This window comes from Procambarus clarkii, chromosome 45 (assembly GCF_040958095.1).
Source record: "Procambarus clarkii isolate CNS0578487 chromosome 45, FALCON_Pclarkii_2.0, whole genome shotgun sequence".
Classification (NCBI taxonomy): Eukaryota; Metazoa; Arthropoda; class Malacostraca; order Decapoda; family Cambaridae; genus Procambarus; species Procambarus clarkii.
Genome location: NC_091194.1, coordinates 29,330,400 through 29,353,570, shown reverse-complemented (window position 1 = coordinate 29,353,570; position 23,171 = coordinate 29,330,400). Strand labels below are relative to the sequence as shown.

General features: G+C 41.8%; 1 protein-coding gene across 2 annotated transcripts in view; it reads left to right on the top strand.

Moving 5' to 3' along the window:
• LOC138349749 (extended synaptotagmin-3-like) overlaps positions 1-23,171 on the top strand; it is a 493,790-nt gene that overhangs the window by 275,298 nt on the left and 195,321 nt on the right. The window contains exons 11-12 of one of the 2 annotated variants that reach the window (XM_069300992.1): positions 759-842; positions 20,758-20,919. In XM_069300992.1, the coding sequence (XP_069157093.1) occupies positions 759-842; positions 20,758-20,919 (246 nt within the window). The remainder of the gene's footprint in view (positions 1-758; positions 843-20,757; positions 20,920-23,171) is intronic. The other variant, XM_069300993.1, reaches the window with a different exon arrangement.

The following is a 23,171-nucleotide window of genomic DNA, read 5'->3' as shown; positions in this document are numbered from 1 at the left end:
GTGGAGTGCAGTTGCAGCCAGACCGGCGGCCAATCAGCGAGGAGCCGGCAACAAGACAGGTAATTTGGCGGTTTGAGGTGAAGCAGGTGTTCCTGGCTGCATACGTTTTGCTCTCTGGCAAACCTTGGAGATGTTGTTGTCGTTGTTGGACATTTCTTCCATAGTAGTTTTATATAGATGTATCGACGTATTTTTGGAGGGAAGAGCAGGCTCAATCTCTTGAAGGAGATTATCGTCACAATATATATATATATATATATATATATATATATATATATATATATATATATATATATATATATATATCATAAAACTCCTGACCCCCTCTGAAGGATTCGAAGCACATATTATACAGAAAGAAACATTAAGGAATTTTGATTTACATTAAACACTACTGTAGATCAGAGAAATTAATTATATATATTTTTTGGTAAAGGTAAACATGTGATGACTAAGAGAGGACTTAAAATTTTCAGAACGCACTCAACATTTTTTTATATAACGTACCTGAAAATCAGACTCCCAACCCACCAATCAGAAAGTAGTAAGAGGTGATTATGTTTCAGTCCGTCCTGGATCATTATCATGTCGACTGAATAATACTTTAGGAGAGACTGAAACTCCCTCGCTTGCTCTGCTTTGACATATATGGATGGGTAATACCATTTTAAATATTACTATTATTTTGTAATGCCATTTTAATTCACTTTTTATGAAAAATAAATTAATATTTATAATGTCTTTGTTCACATTGGCAGCGGGATGGCAATACAGGCTCAGCTAGCAGCTCACTTAGCTGTGGAGTGCTCAGAGTATGGGTTGACTATGCCTTCGGTTTTTCTGTAAGTTCCTCTTTATAATGTTTACTTGTATTATGATATGTAACTATGCGTGTTCAATATTCTATTTGATAGGGTACTTGAATCAGAGGAAGGACTTTACTAAATGAAGGAAGAATATGCTAGTATTGGAAAGATGAGATAGCTGAAGAACTGTTATTATAATGTTTTATATGAAGAAGTTGAAAGGTTGAAGGAAATTTGTTTTTGAAAAGAGGACCCATACACATGTAGGCAAACAGATTAGTGAACTTAAATAAAAATGTATTTAAAATTATTTTCATTAAAGAATGATGGAAAATCGAGTACATAAATAGTTTTGGTCTAACTGGAAAGTAAACGTTTAAAACAGACAACTTACAAACCGAACTGAACTAGAATTTGCTTTAAAATATGTAAAAGACGTGATATTAGAAACAAAATATAATTTCTGTAAAAAATCCGTAATCTCGTAGAATGTCACGAAACAGAAGACACAGATCTGCTTAAAGACATGATTATTAACAAAATTAAATGGCCCACTGAAGAAGTTCTTCCAAATTAGCCAGTCGTTAAGTTCACCTTTTCAGTCGTAAAATTCAACCGTTCTCCTGAAACATCTCTCGTTGAACATCTGAAGATATAAAATTCTTAATATTATTTGTATTCTTGATATATTGGGCTGAGCGGATGTGTTATGGGATAAGTGGTGATTGATTGATTTAATTATTGATTGAACGATTTACTGATTGATTGAACGATTTACTGATTGAATGAACGATTTACTGATTGATTAAAAAGCTTCAAAAGTAAGAATGCAACTAAATATTTTTATAGCAACTTGCAATGAACTATTTGCTAATTGATTCGGATTTTTAATCAAACCTCTTCAAGACTGTGTTGGGTTTGAAACGACTGGAAAAGTTTTTAAATTATGTTAACCCATCATCGCAGAATAGTTCCCAAAGACAACAATATGCAAAGATATAGAACGAAGTATAGTGTGTTAACATAGCAATGTACATTGATATATATTCCATCTTCATATCGGATATTTATAATCTAAACATTTTATAACTCACTATTAATGGAAATTTCATATCCTCTAAGGACAAAAATTCATAAACGTAAACATAATTTACCCTCAAATTGTTGTTGTTGTTTAAAATTCGCTACCTGGAACAAAAAGTTCTAAGTAGCATGGGCTATGGTGAGCCCGCAGTGGACTTGACTCTCAAGACGTAACAACTTGTAAAATTGTAAACGAATATTAAATAATGCTTGTAGTTAGTGTTCTGAATTGTTCAATAGTAGTATTGTTGACGCCTATGTCAACCGTTTTCTTGCACACACCTTTCCATTTGAAAGCAAATTGATTGGGAATTCAGTAAAGTTAGGCAGGTTTGTTTCAATAACTAGTACTATTATGGTTATAGGAAAATTGCCATCAAGAGGAACGCGAATCACCATGTTGGCACCGATGTGTAGGAAAAACTGTAGGTCACCACTCAAAAATTTACTACAGCAGCTTTTCAACGGCTTATAAGACAAAGGAAAGAGTCCAGAAAAACATACTTGAAATAAACGTTATACCTAGTAACAGAAGACTGAGCTCAGCTAATGCATGAATAGTAAGAAGACCGCTCACTTACTCATGAAGAACCCTGCCGACACCAAACGGAATGCCTTGACATAAACGACTGTTGTCTATTAATTTCCATGTCCACTTAAGGAACTTTCAGCCATAATGATCTCAATACGTCGAGAGTACATAAACATATTTGGCAAAGCACGTGTGAATTCACAAACAACGAGACTATAAAAAAAATTCAGCCCTACTAAACACAACCAGACAATCACCAGACACAAATGGATAAGCTGTCCTGGATTTGGGGAAAGTGTTCTGGTGCAGGTAGCTTTATTCTCCTCCAACAGGTTGTCTGCGGAAATTAAATTCTTGAAAATATGTCGCATTGCTTAAGTGCCTTAGTTGTTGCCTCCCATCCAATGGGGGATTCTGTTTGCCTGGATAGATACCGTGCCTGAGTATACCAGATGCATCTTAAAGAATTCGGAGCTCCCGACAACATCTGACATATTCCTCTCCTGGCAATGCTCGTGCTATCTCCCTGACAAATATCTTGACTTTCTGCATAATTTTCTGTCATTTTACATGATATGATGTATGAGGGAAATTGCCAATCTGGAGAAGGGAGTATGACCAGGCCTTCATATAGATAGTCGGCTGATGTGTGGATTGTTACGTATTCCTATTTAAGGAATACTCACATTAATGTACAAAGTATAAAATTTATTATGTTTATCTCTTGCATGAAGGCATGTATATATATATTTATAATTGTCCTATATTTTGGCAATATAGAGGAGTATAGTGCGCAATGTAGTCACAGGTACAGGACGTGTGAGAGTCTGGTCAACTTCCTGATAGATATACAGGAAAGCTTGTACTTGTGTAGTTGCCAGTTCTTTCCTCTTTATTATTCTATATAAATATATTTGTTTTATATAAAATATATATTACCTCTGTTTCTTCATGTCAACATTACCATTCATATTTAAGTTATTCTTATATTTGTATTAGCACGAATACGTTGCTCAGTTAAGTAAATTAAAATTAAAAAATGTTTCCACTTGTCATGTTTGTGGGAGGGGAGTTGCGGCTCAGACGCCAGTTCTGAGTTAGTATCTGGGAGCCATCATATGAGTCAACTGATCCCATAAGTTTGTCTGGTTTAGTTTTTCTGTATTTTGTCTTAGTAGTTCATTTTATCTGGTGAGCATTCTTTATTATATTATAATACCTTAGTAGGCCATCTGATTAACTGTTATACCTGAATGATAATATTATTTTGATATATATATATAATTTATATTATACAAATAGTTTATATACCTGTTTTATTTTTATAACCTGTAAGAACCATTTATGTATGGGACGTACTTATGAGGCACTCTGGTTGAACATTAAGAGACGGACTATTTTTGAATACCCCAAGACCAACCCATTACTTACCCCTGTAGTTTAACGATCAGAGTGGACGAGACGTAACATGGATGAGGTATGAACTGCTGATTATCGTGGGATTAATGCTTCAAGTTAGCCAACTGGAAGTGTTTGAAGCAATGGTGGTTTGTGGTGGGGCGAGAGGGAGTTACCAAGTGAAGGTTCGGTGCAAAATGAATGGATAATACACGTGAGAGAATGGCGATCATTCAGCTAGACTTGGACCCCATGACTGCAGTGCTGTATAGTATTGTGTAGTGTGCATCGGGTTATTATGCTTACATCAGAACACAAGAGACCTTTGTCGAGTGTCTGTGGATCGGTGACCGCATTTGCAGTTCAGATGTATTTTGTGTGGTGACATATAATGTCCTCTAGCAGATTGCAGTTTATACATCTCGCCTGTATAATCATACGTGGACCTCACCGCCATATTGGATAGAGCTAGGGTGTATCATGTAGTAGGAAAGGTCATATCTGGACCTTACTTCCCAACCGTCATGATAACCAACTTTCTCGCCACTCTCAGTGATGTTAGAAGATTCCATAGTTTACCCAATCATGACGATGTTCGTCCTTTGGAGTCGAAAATGACCAGGACTTTAAAATATGGGTTGAAGTCATGACTTGCGCTCGACCTAGATTAAAGTGAGGGAGAGTTGTGCAAATCGTCAGCTTCCCTTTCTCGTCCCGGCCTATTTGGGCCCAGCAGGAACAAATCGAGATGCAGGAGATATGTTAGGATGTAGTGGGTAGCCAGCAGTGTTCTACATGCCTCACTGCGCCCTTGTTACGCTCTACAACACTTTGTTCGGTCAGTCTTTCTGTCCATTGAACCACTCTGGTGGTTTCCTCTTTGCTGTGCGCTGGGTCCAGTCATTGCATGCGTAGGTAGACAAGCCTTAACTCCCCGAGGGTCTCAAACCTTCATTTACCCTCTTCTGGTTTTGCTTGTCAATAGAAGCGGTTTACTGGGATTTGCCACTGTTGCATGCAAACAGCTACTGAGAGCCACAGGTGAGAGTTGAGTGCAGGTAAGCATAGGCGAGTGATGATTGAAGCTGCATTCCGGTTGCTGTTCTGTATGTATGCTTCTCCATGACGAGATACAAGGCGTGATTTTGGATAACTCGCCTTTAGCTACGTCGCCTAATTCTCGGTGAGGCTACCCATTATTTAGGACGTGGTATTCAATCCAGAGCTCCGGAGTTCTGTCACACCTAAAGCCAAAGTACTAATTCTAGGGTAACTCCTTTGAACTGCTCAATTCCTATGTTGGTTGAGAAGTAGCAGAGACAGCATTGGTCCCATTTATCAAGAAGTAAATGAAGCACATATGTGTGGGTGTCATCTTGCTCTGAGAGTAAGTGCAGTAATTGCATATGACTTTTGTAACTCATATTTTCGTGGCAGTGCAACCCAGTGAGGTAAGGTGGTGTTTCTTGACTAAGTTCTGGTGCTGCCATTCCTTGCAAGAACCCCCGCCCCCTATTAACTGAATATATTTACCCACATATGAACAAGCTTGAATGGTCCCCAAGTCAACATGCAACTGAAAAATCCACAACCCAGAAGTGACTCAAACCCAGACAGCCAGGAGCACTATGCAACTGGCGCTCACATGTGACAGTTAAAAACCTGTCACACCTGTGACCGTTGAAACATTGAAATTCTATTTCAATGTTTCTGACTGCATTAGGAAATTGAATTTTCATAGATTCTGTTGTATTTTTATCGTGATCTAATTATTTTTTGTGACATTGCATTGGAATTGAGCTGTGTTGTTTACCATATTGTTCATTACATGAGTATAAATATAGATGCCACACCTGTTACAGGTAAAAACATGCTCTTTAAAAAAAAACAGTGCCATCTGTTGCACATAAGAGCAACACACGCTATACTAAATATGTTACGAATCCATTTCAGGGTTTCTGAGTTCATTGATAAATTGATTTTTAATAGATTTAAATTTATTTTACTTTTGATTTAATTATTTTGTGTGACTTTTCGGATGGGAACATTAGATCATTTGGGAAAGCATCGGACAAGGGAATGGTGAATGGTGGGGAGGATGAGGGGACGGAAGTGGGGAGTGGAGTGGAGAATGGTTGAGAGAACGAGGGGACAGGGGAGGGGGGGAATGATGGGGAGGACTGGGGGACAAGGGGATGGTTGCTGTCGCTGAGCCACAGCGACGCATGGCCGGATACAGCTAGTAATAATTAAAATAATAATAATTTTTATTTGCAAGGTACAATGGTATGGTGAGATTAAATAAGATTGGTATTTTTACATTCATGCAAAGCCACGCATAACACACATAGCATTTCGGGCAGGTCCTTAATCTAATATATCAGGTAAGATGAAAATGTCCATTGCAGCATGTTTTATATCAACGAATAACTAGAATGTAATTTAACAGAGGCGAGTACACTGTTAAGGATAAATGTCTTAAATACTAATATTGAGAAAGCGGGTAGTACAAGTTACAGTGTGAGTTTGAAGCACAAGATGGGAAACTATGAGGATGAGATCAGGTACTTTTTGGGTTTATTTTTGAACAGGGGATGAGTTGGACAATTTTATAATTCGTCACGGAGTGATTTCCAAACACTCGACCCTTTTATTTTCAAAGACTTCAGCTGGGCCAGACAAGCCTCCAGTAAGACATTTGTCGTGCTACACCAGAGCACTCTGGACGACGACCGTGAGCTCACTGATGTAAGCAAGCAAGGCAAGCAAGCGAACTTAACGAACGTGTTCGAGTCCAGTACCAGAGTGAAAAATAATAATAATCTGCGTGACAGTGCTTATGCCATGAAACTTAGAGAACATTCACTCAGGAACCATCCCAAGTTGTTCAGTGTTCAAGAGACTGATGACATCACCAGGTGATGTTTTACATACACGCCGTTCGTTCCCTAGTTGATTATGCAGCGCCTGCCTTACTCACTCTTTCTCCTGGTCAGTGGGCTAACGTTGAGGTTATTCAAAACGATGCATTGCGAATCATAACAGGAGCTCCCAGATGGACTAAAATACTGAACCTAAGACTAGAAACCAAGCTAACGTCGATTGAAATAAGGGTAAAAGAGATTGCTGCGTGCATGCTGACCAAGAAATTGACTAGACCTAGAATCAGTTCACTTAAAGATATAATCACTGGAGCACTAACTCTGGACAGAAGAGCCTCCAATAGCAACAGGTAGACCCATTGTGCGATAAACACCATCAATACATTCGATATAACAAACACAGTCACTGAGAAGGGTGTCGACGAAATACATGCAGACTTTGTTATGCAAGCCCCTTGGGAATCTCTGCCAGCAGACTTTAAGATTATGGTTATTGAAGGAAAAAAGAACCAGACAAATCCTCATCTGCTACGTAACATTGCACAGATGCATATAGAAACAAACACGGCATTCGACAGCTTCACATACTTCACAGATGGATCAGTAGACCAGCAGGGACAAGAAACCGGATCTGCAGTTAAAGCAGGAAACTCTGTAAATAGTTGGAGGCTCTCAAATGGGTGTTCGACTTTACAAACAGAGATGCTAGCCATTCAAAAGGCTTTGGAACATGCTCTTGCTGAACACCGACAACATGTTATCACACATACAGATTCGGGAACCGCCATTCAAACCTTGCAACAAGAACACATATATGATAACATACATCTGATCACAAATGTCATATCATTAATGCAAACACTCAAACGACAAGGCCGGCGGGTACTTATCAACTGGGTGCCAAGTCCTGTGGGAATAATAGGAAATGACACTGCAGATGAAGCTGCAAAACTTGCAACTAAGAGGAGAAATGTAGACATTTACATACCACAGAGTCTATCACATATTAATTTAAGAAAGTAATTAAAAATAGAGCAATGCAAAAGATGTACAGTGACCACAACACAGCAGTTGCAACATCAGGATCTGCGGGTTGGTACAAGAATTCAACCAACTACAAACCCCTTAGTTTGATGAAAGGGAGCAGTAGAGAAACAGAAGTACACTTACATCGCATCAGGCTTGGATACCCATGTGCATGGGAAATAGGCTTACAGGTTCCGGAAGATGAGAGGAAATGTCAACACTGTGGAGAAATGCCCAACAGACCACTGGAACATTATCTAACACAGTGGACAGTTACAAACCCATTAAGATTTTAACTTAGATTCAACAGAGCAGAAGAAGTTGTTAAACACATATGGCAAAATCTTACTGAAGCGACCATACGAGTAATAAATACTCCGCCCAAGTAAAACAGAAACAAGCAATACTTAGTGGGCCAGCCAGAGGCTTAGGACCCGTGCAGGAATATCCCTGCAAAAAAAATCACCAGGTGCTATTGACGACACCAAACGCCAGGTTGGTGCGGCTCTTTACATCGTACAGTCACATATTGACACATTGTGGAGGTGGGACGAGGACAACAATGGGACCACCAGTCCCAGGGAGGAACAACACTAAGACGATGGCTGCTGCTGACACAAGAACCATTAGGTTTCTCAGTTGGAACATTCGTAGCATCAACAAAAGTCTGAATGATCTAATTGCACTTGTTACCAGTAACAACCTAGATATAATTGCTATACAGAAGCCCTACACGTCCAACATGATAAACAAAACCCCACCAAAGATCAGAGGGTGTGCATCCTATTCTAACAGTAACGCCACAGACCTATTAAATACATCAGAAGTGATTTACCGCACATTCTTGTGAGCACGTCACACAATGTAAACACACAGTACCATCACTTTCATGTACAAATTGCAGCAGGCCACTTCTTATTCCTCTACGTATAAGCCAAAAGCCAGAAACTCAATGTAGCATTGTTCCTGGATCTAGACAATCATGGAACAATATACATGGGGGATTTTAATGTTAGACATATTATGCTGGGAGACAGTACTAACAACGATAATGGATGCAAATTTATCAAATATGTTTATAACAACAGATTAACTGTGTATACTATGGATCTTGAGGTTATCTTGAGATTATTTCGGGGCTTTAGTGTCCCCGCGGCCCGGTCCTCGACCAGGCCTCCACCCCCAGGAAGCAGCCCGTGACAGCTGACTAACACCCAGGTACCTATTTTTCTGCTAGGTAACAGGGGCATAGGGTGAAAGAAACTCTGCCCATTGTTTCTCGCCGGCGCCCGGGATCGAACTCGGGACCACAGGATCACAAGTCCAGTGTGCTGTCCGCTCGGCCGACCGGCTCCCCTACCCAAAGGGGAGTTTGGATACCCAAGCTCATTTATTGGGAGGCAGACTTGATTATGTAATGGGTAACTTTGTGCAGGATAATATGGAATGTTCTTTGGTAAATTACTTGGTTAATCACTATGCAGTTTCTGCTTCCTATGAGGTACAGTGTGATGTACCTAATAGACATCAGAGACGGAAAATGAATATTCCATATGGTTTGCATAGCCACTTTATTATTTGTATGTCAAAATGGTATCAAGATTACACAATAACGAATGTAGAAGCCTTCTCCAGAGATCTCGTTGATACAATTACTACCTACTACGACACATGGGTGTGTTGAACAAGCCGTAAGCCTAGCAGATGTTTTTTTATTATTATTGTTATATTTACATGCAAAGCATGCTAAGGAATACAATAAATACAATAAAACAAGGACATGAGAACAAAACCTAACACCGGCCTGTAGGGCGCACAATAAATGCAACACATAGCATAACAAACCACAGGTCCCATCCACATACCAAACACACAGCAATCACTCAGACTACTCAAAATGCTCATACTTATCCGGCCACTCCGCTGCCGGGAACCGAACACAATATGCCTCCCAAAGTAACATGAGGTTACCCGGAACAAGTTTACTATGAACCGTACGAGGATCAGGCATCAATTCCAGCATACCCACAACAAAACACCGAGCCCGCGGAACCCAGATGGAAGAAGGGCTCCATGGAACAGGATGCACGCAGTCAACAATGTCAAACAGCAAGGGGTTGTTATCATCATACGCCACGCTGGAGGCCAAGACAAGAGGGAGGGGCTTCTTCCCATGGGGCCGGGCAACGTGCAGTGCACTTGGAGCCTCCTCGGCTGCCTCACAGGACCCCGCGTCAACCACCGGACGTGTCACCTGCAGGGACCCCCCACTCCGGGCTTCCTTCAGCACCAGCACGAGGCCTCGGCCCGCACCAGCACCCTCACCATCCACGTCCGTAGGAGCGACCACCCCCACTGCGGAGAACCTTCTGCAGAAGAAAGAACAGGAGGTAGATCATATGCACAAACATTGTCATCAGCAGGCACATGGACGTCACCAACCATCATCGATGAAGAGCGCGAAGCACCCGGAACCACTACATCATCGCCCGAAGATCCACCGGTGTCGTAATCCTCCACATCAGCCCAAGCAGTAGAAGAACGCTGGGAACGCTTGGGCTCTGGCCGCACATCCTCAGAGCCGGAGGTGGACCCAGAACCACGGGCTTCACAAGCCGGGCGAACCGATGCCCGTCGCAGAACGGCAGCAGCCTCAACCACAAGGGGAACCAGGCCGCACACATCAGGACGGTCCACAGAGTTCCCAGCACCCAGCACAGCCGGGACACCTGGCGAGGGCGCAGGGCCAGTCGCAGCAGCAGGAGGATGAAGACGTCGACCACTCGCAGAGGCCATCCGGAAGACCCACGGGAGCAGCTGGAACAGCGACAGGAGCAGGAAAATCAGCCGACGGCACTGTAACACCCGGAGGAGGGGCCGCATCAACCAGAGGACTGCCGGGCGACGCAGGGGGAGCCGCAGCAGCCAACGGGATGTCCACATCCTCGCTCACGGAATCCACCCCAACAGGGAGCGGCGGGAAATCCTCCTCCCGGAACAGGTTCACAGGAGTGACTGCAGCCCCAGAGCACCCGGCAGCCTGATGCCCCAACAGGCCACACCGAAAGCAGGTACGGGGTTGCTGGGCATAGTATACCCGGACGTAGTACCCCAGAAGTCAGACTGAAGAAGGAATGTCAGACCTCAGGCGCATCCCAAGGGTACGAATGTTCGTACGCATACCCTTATAGCTCCCTGAGGACAGCGTGTTCACCCGCACACTGACGACAGCGCCAAACCGCTGGAAGTAACGCCAGAGTAGGTCCTCAGGAAACTCCAAGGGCGCCCCATGCACACTCATATATATCAGGGCACCACTACGGTCTGTAATGGTCACAGAGCCGGCACCATCCGGCAGCGACAAGGAACGCCCCTCGTAACGGCGGAGGAACTCACGGTACACCTCCTCCCCCACTAATTTGACAATAACCCTGTAAACTCCAGGCCCACGGAGTTCACTCTCACAACAGGGGGAAGAAGGCCTCCCATCGCAAGCATGCGACGTCAACATCAGCCAAGCGGCAACTGCAAGGAAGGTGGGGACGCCCACACCCCCAGCCGCTTGGCGAACAACCACCAACTACCGGAGGGCTCAGACAACACGTCTATACCCCACCGCAGCTAGGGCGCAACTCCAGCCTAGCAGAAGTGGGAAACACCTACCACCACCCAAGTGGGTCCTTGACCCCGTATTTGTTAAAGAACATGAACGAGTAAAGCAGCTTGGAGATACATACAAACGAACCAAAGCACAAGGTGACTTGCATGTATTTCTTGTCGCAAATAGAGAGGTGAGAGACATGAGCAACGTTATACGAAATAAACATTGGGAAGAGTTCCTACAAAGTATAAATGAGCAAACAACACTTGTTGAAGTTTGGGAAAAGATACGAAAAATCTCTAGAAGCAAGCCAACCAAACCACTGCACCACAGCCCACTAGAACAAGCAAACATTCTCCTTGATCAATGGGCACTAACATCAAGCTACAACTCACTCCCAATTATTATTAACATACAGCACAAACTTAATGACACATGTCCCAACAGACAACGAACCATCAATCTTTCCTGTACAGCTATCGACGTGTCGGACCTTAATGATGTAACTGAATGGGAATTAAATCATACACTAAAGATTGGGCAAATCAACTGCTCCTGGAGAGGACGGTATTACTTACAATCTACTGAGATTAGTCTCACGAGTACCAGGTAATTCACGTTGGTTTGCCAGTTTGGCCGGTTGGGGGCGTGTGTCTCTGCCCACCTGTGCTGACGTGGAGTTCACGATGGGGGTCCCTCTTCCCCCTGTAGTGCGGGCTCAGTCTGTGGGCCTCGAATTTTCTGTACGGGCTGGGTACCCGGAGATAGCACTAGTGTGTGATTTGCTTTCTGTCCCTGTGATGGACATTTATGGAGTCGAGTTGGTAACAGCACGTCGGGCAATCGTGAAGTTTACGGAGGAATTGGCGTATCGGGAATTTCTCCGTCGATACGAGGGGCAGACTTTACCCCTGCCGGATAGTGCGGGCACTGTGACCCTCTCTGATCGGAGTGGTGCCCTCGCTTACGTCAGTGTACATGGGGCGCCCTTGTAGTTTCCGGAGGGCCTGCTACGGCGGTACTTGAGCCGTTTTGGCGCCGTAGTTAGTGTGCGGTTGCGCATGATATCTTCCAGTCCACTCAAGGGTGTGAGGACTAACATTCGCACCCTGGGCATGTGGCTCCGGGCAGACATTCCATCCTCTGTGCGACTTATGGGATACAACATTCGGGTGTTATATGCCCGCCAGCCTCGGACGTGTTATCGTTGTGGCCTCTTGGGCCATCAGGTTGCTGACTGTTTTGTGCCTACCATTACGCCCGTGTACCTCTTCAGTGAGGAGGATTTTCCGCCTCTTCTTGTGGAGGAGGCTTCGGTGGATGTGGACGTCTCTTGAGCCGTGGATGTGCCCCCTGTGTCGACTGTTGCGCCGCATGTTGCGCCCCCTGTTGTTGTCGCCTCTCCTCCGGAGGTTGTGTCATCACCTGGTGATCGTCCTGCTCGGGCTGGTGTCTCTGGGGTTCTTCTGACTGCCTTCTGCTCGAATTCCGCGCCATCCAGTTCTTCGTCTGCTGCATCTGACCCTGTCCCTGCGCCCTCGCCGTCTGTTCCGGCTGTGCTGCCGTTCTACGACGTGCGTCGGTTCGCCCAGCTTGTGTTGCTCGGGTCTCTGAGTCGGCCTCCAGATCTGATGATGTGCGGCCAGAGCCTAAGCATTCTCGGCGTTCTTCTTCTGCTTGGGCTGACGTTGGCGACTTCGACGATTGTGGATCTTCCGGCGACGGCGGGGTGGCTCCGGTTGCGTTGCATACTACGGTGGTGGCGGAGGTGCATTTGCCTGTGGATGCCGGTGCCGGTGTTTCGGCCTCCACTTCTGGTATGGTATCTGCGGATCTTGCTTCGGGTGCGTCGCCTGCATAGGATGGCTCGGTTCTTCGTGGGGGGTGGTTCCCCCCTGCTGAAGTTCGTGGTGAGCGGGGTGGCCTGGTGATGGTGTTGAAAAAGGCTTTTCGCTCTGGGGGTTCTGTAACCCCTTCCTCGTTCCCCGTTTTATCGGCTGCGGTCTCGACGCCTCATCCATCTCCGGCCGTCTCTTCAGTGTCTCCTGCGGTCTCGGTGGAGGTGTTACCATATCGTCGGCCGTTTCTGGCTCCTGTGCGTATGGCGACGCGGCCGTCTCGGCAGCCCTCGTATGCTTCTTCAGTGTCGTCTGCTTCCTCGAAGGACGTGGTTTGCGCTCCCCAGCCTCGTTATGCGACTTGCGTTGGTGAGATTCAGGAGTGGCCGTTTCCGCCTGATCTGGTGATCCCTGAGTTTATGCAGAGCACACGGCGGCAGGGGAATCGTCCCCCTACCGACATGGAGTATTTGATTTGGGAGGCCTATAAGCGAAAGTATCCTTGGGATTCGTTCCCTGAGAAATATGTTTCTGTCTCTGAAAAAGTATTCCTCGCCCATGATTCCTTTGTATATTGTGTGTTGTGGGTTGTTTCCATTTGTGTGCATGGTTATGGGGTGCGGGTCGAGTGTGTGTGTGGGGCGGATTTGTTTCCCGGTTCCTGCGTGCTCCGGTTTGTTGTTGTGGGTTTATTTTATGTGGCTTGTGTGTGTGTGTGTGTCTGGTTCCTGTGCGGTCCGGGGTTTGGTAAGTATGTGTGTCTGGTTGTGGATGTCATGTTCTTATGTTATGTTTTTGTTGTTCTATGTTTTTATGGTGCTGTTTGTGCGCTTGTTTGTGTCGGGTTGAGTGCCCTTCAGCGTCTTGGCGTGACCCGGCCTGGGTTTGTGCTCATTGTCATGTTTTGCCATTGTGCTTTTCTTTTTATATGTTATATAATTGTATTTCCTTTCTTCTTATTATTATTATTATCGTTTTGTGTTGGTGCCTCTCCGTGTGTGTTTGAGGTGCTGGTAGGCTTGTTCTGTATAATTATGTTCTGGTGTTTCATTTCTGTATTGTATTCCGCTGTGTTTAAATTTATTGTTGTGTTTTGTTTGTAATTATTGTTGTTTTGTGGTCGGCCCTTCTGGCCGGCGTTTTTGTGTTTAGTAATTTTGTTCGTTTGTACTTTTGCAAGTTTGTGCTTTGTCATTTTGTACTTTTGTTCTATGTTGTATTTGTTTGTTTTTATTATACTTATAAGCATGCTTGCATGTAAAAAAAAAAAAAAGGTAATTCACGTTTAATGTTGTACAGATTGAGATTAAGTGAAGGAGTATTATCTCATGCTTGGACAAAGAGTGTCATTGTTCCCATCCCCAAACCACACTCAGATAATTATAGGCCCATATATCTAACATCGTGTGTTTGTAAAGTGCTTGAACGTATTGTTCTTAACCGGCTTATGTATCGTATACAGGGGCACCTGTCACCTCAACTGTTTGGATTTATGCCAGGGCTCAGTACACAACACTTTTTTGCTGAGTACTTCGCACATATTGAAGCTTCCCTTAGCGCAGGACTAAGGATAGCGCGCAGGACTCGTAATTCTGTGGCGCGGGTTCGATTCCCGCACGAGGCAGAAACAAATGGGCAAAGTTTCTTTCACCCTGAATGCCCCTGTTACCTAGCAGTAAATAGGTACCTGGGAGTTAGTCAGCTGTCACGGGCTGCTTCCTGGCGGTGGAGGCCTGGTCGAGGACCGGGCCGCGGGGACACTAAAGCCCCGAAATCATCTCAAGATAACCTCTCAAGATAACCTTCCCCTCAAGCAGTCTTCATCGACCTAGCAGCAGTTTTTGATACAGCAAACAGGGAAATCATACTGGAACAGCTTGCCGAGCTGGGAATCCAAGGAAAACAACTGGACAAATGGATAAAGGGCTATTTGTCTAATCGAACAGCATATGTTTTGTTTAATGGTGTTAAAAGCACAGAGAGCAAACACTTTGAACTGGGAACTCCACAAGGAGGGGTCCTCAGTCCCTTGTTGTTCAATGTTTTGATGCATAAACTCATTAAAGAGCTACCAACTAATAATGAAGACACGGTTATTTGTTATGCTGATGATATATGTTTACAGGCTGCCTCTGAGCCTAGAAGGCAAGTTCTGCTCCGTGTTTTTGCTATTAGAGCTAAGGAATGTGGCCTCCTTATCTCTGTACAGAAAACTCGTGCCCCCATTCCATGTGGTTATTCCACCAGTCAATTATCATATAGATGGGCAAGCACTCGAAAACTGCGAGTCTTAGCTACCTTGTGTCCCCATTAACGACCCTGGATACCTTTCTTCTCTCAAGAGGAGACTTTGGGAGAGATTAAAGCCCTTGCGGGTCCTTGTTGGTGTCAATCATGGACTTAACTTGAGACTTGCTAGAATGTTTTATGTATCATTTATACGCTCTGTGTTTGACTACAATGCTCTACATCTCACACTGTATACAGACAAAGAGCTAAAATCTCTTGAAACCTTGCAAAATGAAGCTATGCGCCTCATCCTTGGGGCTCCAAAGTCGACGAGATTAGTTAATATGAGAGCTGAATTAAAATTACCTACCACAAGTGAGAGAATTTTGTCTATTAGCACAGTTTTCGGCGTGAAGGTATTGAGTAGATCTCGGCAACACATGAAGTTTCAAGCTAAACTTTCTAATATGCTACACTCACCTGAGGTCTGTAGAAGAAGAGCGAAATTTGATTATACATTTTGGTTCTACAAGGAAGCCAACTCCATCAAAATATTAAATATGTACCCAACTCAATTAACGATTAATCAACCAATTACTTCATGGGATAACTTGGATCTAGCAGTTGATTTCGTAAATGAACCCAAAAAAGATAGTGTACACTCTACATTATTAAAACAGTTAACACTGAAAAGCATCACTGAGAGTACTCAGAGTATGGGTAACGATGTGTATCAGTGTTACACCGACGGTTCTATAGAAGAAGGTGGACGATGTACCGGATGCGCATGTAATATATTTGAACAATCTTCTCTTGTACATACAGCAATGAAGCGCGTCAATGACTGGGCAAGTACAACTCAAACCGAACTTGCAGGCATATACTATGCCATAGAATTTTTAATAGACAAAAGCAGTAGACTTGTATACTGTGATTCGCAGAGTGCACTCCCTACATTGAACGCACATAGCAATAACACCCAGAAAATAGTCAGTGATATTCGAATGAATGTTTTAGCTGCCAAAGAAAAGAGATTTGAAATTAAATTCCTATGGATACCATCAAATGTTGGCATCTCAAGGCATGACACTGTTAATATGCTTGCAAAGACAGCCTGTAGAAAACCAGTGGTAGACATTGATATGGGTCTTTCATTAGCAGTGACAAAGAGAATACTTAAACAAATATCTAATGAAAATCTCACCGACCTAACAAATTCACAAAGACCTGAAAGTTGTAGCATTAAATTTTATGATAGATATCGTGAGGAGACATTCACATATGGGACTAATAGAAAAAGAACTCAGCAGTGTGATGTTATAGTGGCCAGAATACGCCTGGGATATAGACGTATCTGGCAGCTTTCTCAAAACCCAAATGTCGAATACACAATGTGTCAACTTTGTGAAAGAGAAAACATGCACTCCCTTGAACATTATATTGTAGAATGTCCCATACTGACTGACTTTCGCCCTCCTGGGCTAAGGTATGCTGAACTACTATATGAGTACTGGAAAACTTGATGATATATTGGACTTGTATCCTAGATTGACCATGTAATGTATCAATTATACAATGAATGTATGTGATGTAACTCTATAACCTGAGCTTGTAAAAGCACCTTAATCACCTTCAGTGATTAAGTGCTTAATTGCACACTAGTTTTGCTATCAGTTATCTCACCCTGTCAGAGTAAAAGAGACAAATGTATGTGTGTATATATGTATGTATGTATGTATATATGTACGTATATGTGTGTGTGTATATGTATGTGTATAAAGTATATGTGGAAGCTGACCAGAATTCCTTTTCACCTATCTAAATGCACGTTAATGACACTATGTAAAAGACACATCGAACACTTTATGTAGGGCATAAGTAAATCTGTGTATTTATGTATTTACGTATGTAGCTTAGCCTAGCATTTTAAAAGTACTACAATCACCTTCTGTGGTTGATTGTTCAACCCCTGAACTATATGTTTAACAAATCTCTATCCCTGTCCATGGAGGACAGAAGAAAATGTATATATGCTGCTTAGCATTGTTAATGTGTGGCCACGTCTGTGGTAGAAAATAATAATAATAATAAAAAGTGGCAACGCAAGTGAGGTGAGGTGTTGCTTCTTTACTGCAACCCGTCCTCGACTCAAGTCCATTACATCCAGCGGTCGACCCCACAGACGCATTCATAAATTTTAATATGCTGTTCATTCAAAACGGGAATTTTCTCAAGTATAAATTAATATTATAATATATTAGCATATTGTGCATATATAGGCATAGGTTAGGTTAGGTGTTTAGGTTCTGTTGGCGATTATTTGTATTTGTAGTACGTGGGTGAAGCATTTATAGCGTTGTGATTCGAACAAAATTCGTCAGTGAAACACTTGTTCCGGAAATGTTCGAACGTCAGCAGTTGTGAGTCGTATGTAAACCGCTTTTCATTCATAAACAGGGGGTTTGGCGGGTGCATGGAATCACTTTTGGATCTTTTTTTGGAGGACGGGCTGTTTTACTAAGCACTGGTGTGGCCATTCCTAGCAATAACCCTCTCGAACCCTTTTCGAATCCTCATCACGGCCCTTGTGGATTTGTTCCTCTCGAAGTAAATGTATTTACTCACGACAGTTACTTGTGCAAACAATTTTTCCCAAGCATCATTATGAGCTTCTTATTGTACCTTGCATACATCTGAGGGTTAGGTGCCGTTATTGCTGGAAGGTGTGTGAGTGTTAACATACGGGCGCAGCAGATGCTTAGTTTTGCTAACAACACATTACATAAAGACAATTATCCCCATTTCTATGTGCACATACTTTTTTTTACCTATAATTTTAATAAATTATATATTATGCACATGGCGTCAGGAAATCCTTTCTCCCTCTTATTTGCAAACTTCCTGTATCGGTCCCATACTATGGTCTTCCGCAAACATTAGCCCTTCATAATAAAAATTTCCATGAAGTTCCCTGCACCACCAGGACGAGATCAGACTCGACCTGCATCTGGCAAGATCTCACAATCTTGTGCCGTTACTTTAGCACTTTAACGTTGTTGATAACCACAGTGAGCAGCTAGCACACCTATCCTACCCCAGCTACACACTACATTAAATGAATCTCGGATAATACATAGCTGCCCTTGCGTGTATGTAAATATATTATATATATCGATGTTCACCGAAACGTACATAAATTGAAGAGCAAAAACCGTTCTGTTTTTCTAGAACGACTAGCACTAGTAAAGTCTTAGAAAATTTAACCAATCCTAAATTAGCTTATTATTCCACAGCTCTGCCAAATTTAAGCAATATGTGACACATATCAATAAAATAAATTTAATTATAAAATACCTTATAATCATAATATGTATCCAAATTCTAATGATATTACAGCCAAAAGGACAAAAAAGTATGTCTAATAGGACCCGGCAAAAGTTGCTATTATCTCAAGTCGGACGCTCCTGTCTTAAGAATATATATATATATACAACTTTAGAACACTTTCCCACCAGGAGACTCGAACCCTAGCCAGCACAGAAGCCTTCCAGCAACTGGCATAACAGGTATGCCTTAACCCTCTCCACCACCAGCTCAGACCCTTAAAAGAGATGGTAATTTCGGAGTATTTAAATACCCCAAAGATCAACACCTCCCAAGAGCACCAGAGCAAGTGAGGGGTCATTTAGACGTTAATTTCATCAAGTCCCTGTTAATATGGGAAGACACAGTGTCTCTGCTTAAGGCACAACTCTCCTAAACACGAGAGTTAAGTATACAACTTTAGAACACTTTCCCACCAGGAGACTCGAACCCTAGCCAGCACAGAAGCCTTCCAGCAACTGGCATAACAGGTACGCCTTAACCCTCTCCACCACCAGCTCAGACCCTTAAAAGAGATGGTAATTTCGGAGTATTTAAATACCCCAAAGATCAACACCTCCCAAGAGCACCAGAGCAAGTGAGGGGTCATTGTGAGTTGTGCCTTAAGCAGAGACACTGTGTCTTCCCATATTAACAGGGACTTGATGAAATTAACGTCTAAATGACCCCTCACTTGCTCTGGTGCTCTTGGGAGGTGTTGATCTTTGGGGTATTTAAATACTCCGAAATTACCATCTCTTTTAAGGGTCTGAGCTGGTGGTGGAGAGGGTTAAGGAGTACCTGTTATGCCAGTTGCTGGAAGGCTTCTGTGCTGGCTAGGGTTCGAGTCTCCTGGTGGGAAAGTGTTCTAAAGTTGTATACTTAACTCTCGTGTTTAGGAGAGTTGTGCCTTAAGCAGAGACACTGTGTCTTCCCATATTAACAGGGACTTGATGAAATTAACGTCTAAATGACCCCTCACTTGCTCTGGTGCTCTTGGGAGGTGTTGATCTTTGGGGTATTTAAATACTCCAAAATTACCATCTCTTTTAAGGGTCTGAGCTGGTGGTGGAGAGGGTTAAGGCGTACCTGTTATGCCAGTTGCTGGAAGGCTTCTGTGCTGGCTAGGGTTCGAGTCTCCTGGTGGGAAAGTGTTCTAAAGTTGTATACTTAACTCTCGTGTTTAGGAGAGTTGTGCCCATATATATATTTATATATATGTCGTACCTAGTAGCCAGAACTCACTTCTCAGCCCACTATTCAAGGCCCGATTTGCCTAATAAGCCAAGTTTTCCTGAATTAATATATTTACTATAATTTTTTTCTTATGAAATGATAAAGCAACCCTTTTCTGTATGTATGAGGTCAATTTTTTTTATTGGAGTTAAAATTAACGTAGATATATGACCGAACCTAACCAACCCTACCTAAGCTAACCTAACCTATATTTATAGGTAAGGTTAGGTTAGGTAGCCAAAAAAAGCTAGGTTAGGTTAGGTTAGGTAGGTTAGGTAGACGAAAAAACATTAATTCATGAAAACTTGGCTTATTAGGCAAATCGGGCCTTGAATAGTAGGCTGAGAAGTGCGTTCTGGCTATTAGGTACGACATATATATATATATATATATATATATATATATATATATATATATATATATATATATATATATATATATATATATATATATATATATATATATATATATATATATATATATATATATATATATATATATATATATATATAGATATGCATAATTTTGGCATTGAAGAGTTTGGTGTTTGTATTTGAATTTTCAATAAGTTACAGTATATATATATATATATATATATATATATATATATATATATATATATATATATATATATATATATATATATATCATGCATTGATGTATATTCATTATAAAATATTTCAGAGCAGATGTTTTGTACTTGATTAAGTTGATTTTCAATATTCATCATATAACTAAATGACTATGATTGTCAATTTTACAGTCTGAGAGAGGAGTGCGTGTGGTTCTAAATGTCGGTGAAAAGCTCAGCTTCATGGCTAACTCGACGGAGTACCCGAAGGACCAGGAGAGGAAGCTAACTATATTTGAACGAGGATATGATTACCTAATTACATCTCTACATGAACAAAAGCTAAAAATCGTTGTAAGATTATACAGTGAATTTTCAGTATGACTATGTTATTAAGCACTAAATTATTGAAAGTATCAGATCTATAACATTTCCAAAGCATTAAATTAGTCTCTTAAGATTAGTCTCTAAATAATGAGTTTATACCTCTACTAAGCATTTTTGGCTAAAACTGTGAAAAGGGTCAGCTTGTGTTTGAGGTGGAAATTCACAGCAAACAGTGTGTCGAGGTGTCCCTTAATTTGTGTGGTCGAGACTGCGCTATGAGTGGGAAAGTTCCTACTATTGAAAAGGATGATGTATGGTGAAGTATTGTGAAACATGAACTAGGTAGAGCAGCAGGTTAGAATCTTAAACACAAATTTAGGATGGGTCCTGCTGAGACTCAGGCTACCAGTGAACCCTTCCTTGGGGACATTTGTAGGAATATCCACCTAAGATACAGTAAGGCGAGACGTATGGACAAATCATCTTTCACCCATAGCTTTTGTTCAACTAGCAATGATTAGGAACCTGGGTGTTAGTCGACTGTTGTGGTTGGCGTCCTGGGGAATGGACAAATGTTGCATATATCCGATGTATACTCAAGTGTCATAAACACGCCGCAAGACACAGCATGAGGGTAATAGCTGGTAGGCTAAACATGAAACATGCCGCAAGGCAAAGAAATTTTGAATTTTACACGTGATGCTGCTGACTAATGATAGACCACTAATGTTGGGAATTAAGGATACTGATCATATTTGCATATTTCTGAAATGGTCTTTCATGTGAGAGTGCCTTACATGTGGTCTATTGTTGAGGACAAAAGGCAACATTGGTGAACTAGTTGACGGGCACTACTGTAGTTCGGTGTTGATCTGAATTACTTACAGATCTGTTGAGGCTGTTGATGTTTGATGTTGTTCCTTCGTGTTCAAAAAGACCGAAATAACTTGCTTATGTTGATCTCGGATTACGTATTGTGGGTGTGTGGGTTGAGAAGTAGGAATGGTATATTGCTGATTCTGCAGTTTTCAGGGAAAGAATATAGTACAATTCCTGGTGCTTACGGTTGGTGCTCATGGAGAGTTTAGCAATCATTTTACGGATAGTTTTTTAAGTTTTAGCAGTTGTGTGTTTATTTTCTTGTGTGATGTGCCTGAGGCTTGAAGTTTGAGTTTCTTTCCGTAGGTGTTTTTTCTTCCGGTTTTAGGTCTGTTGCATTAGTAATAATTTTCAGTTGCTGAAGTTATCATTTTCTTCGTCAGTGTTGTGATTGGATGTTTTGGTCAGTCTGTGATCTTTAGGGTGAGTCTCTGTGCTTTGCGGGACCTATATTTTTATGTCTTGTTTAAACCTTTCTGTCTGTTTTATTCTTAGCCTGTGATTTGTGCTATTTTTTAATTGGAGGGTCTTGTGGTTTCCATTCTGTTTGTTTTTATACAGTTTGTACTTACAACATTAGTTGCAATTACAACGTAAGTCACACTTACAATGTAAATTGCACTTACTGTGTAAAACAAAACACGTATATTTTGTAATTATATTGTGAAATATTTTTGGTGCTAGTATTCAGGATGGTTCAATGTTGTGTGAGATCTGTGGAAGTGGTTAATATTTGGTGGTTTCCTTTATTCATTTTGTATGTGCCTCCTGTATTTGTATAAATCACCCCCCTAAAAATAGTGTGAAGTTGTGTGTTTATTTCATTCTTGTATATACCTACTGTACTTTTCGTATACTTGGTACGTACTGAATATTTGCTACGTTTTGGTATTTCTATAGTTGTTATTTTGCATTTAAATAATAACATTATAATTGAGATAATCCGTAAGAGTCGTGATGAGGATTCAAACCTATGCACTGGATGTTCCCAGGTACACAGTCTAGACAATATTATTTTTACTTTCAGGAATTACTACTAATACTCTGGAATATTTTGTAATTCCAACATGTTCCGTTTGCCTTCTTATTCTTGAGTTGAGTGTCACGGTTGTATATGCTTGGTTGTGTTATCAAATATGTGTTTTATTGGTCCATTAATTTCAGTGTATCTGTAATTTGTTTCTGATATGTTTGAATTGTCCTGTACTGCATTATTGTGGTTTTACTTCAATGTGGTTGTGATGTGTAAGCAGTTATGTTGTGCATATTCATTTTGATTGAATTTTTAGAAGGTTTGTTACTGACTGTGCTTATGGTTTCTTTGTGCTTTGTTATATATCTGTAAATTTTGTGTGGCTCTCAAGTGTTTGTTATGAGTTGGTTGTGAGGAGATGGTTCAC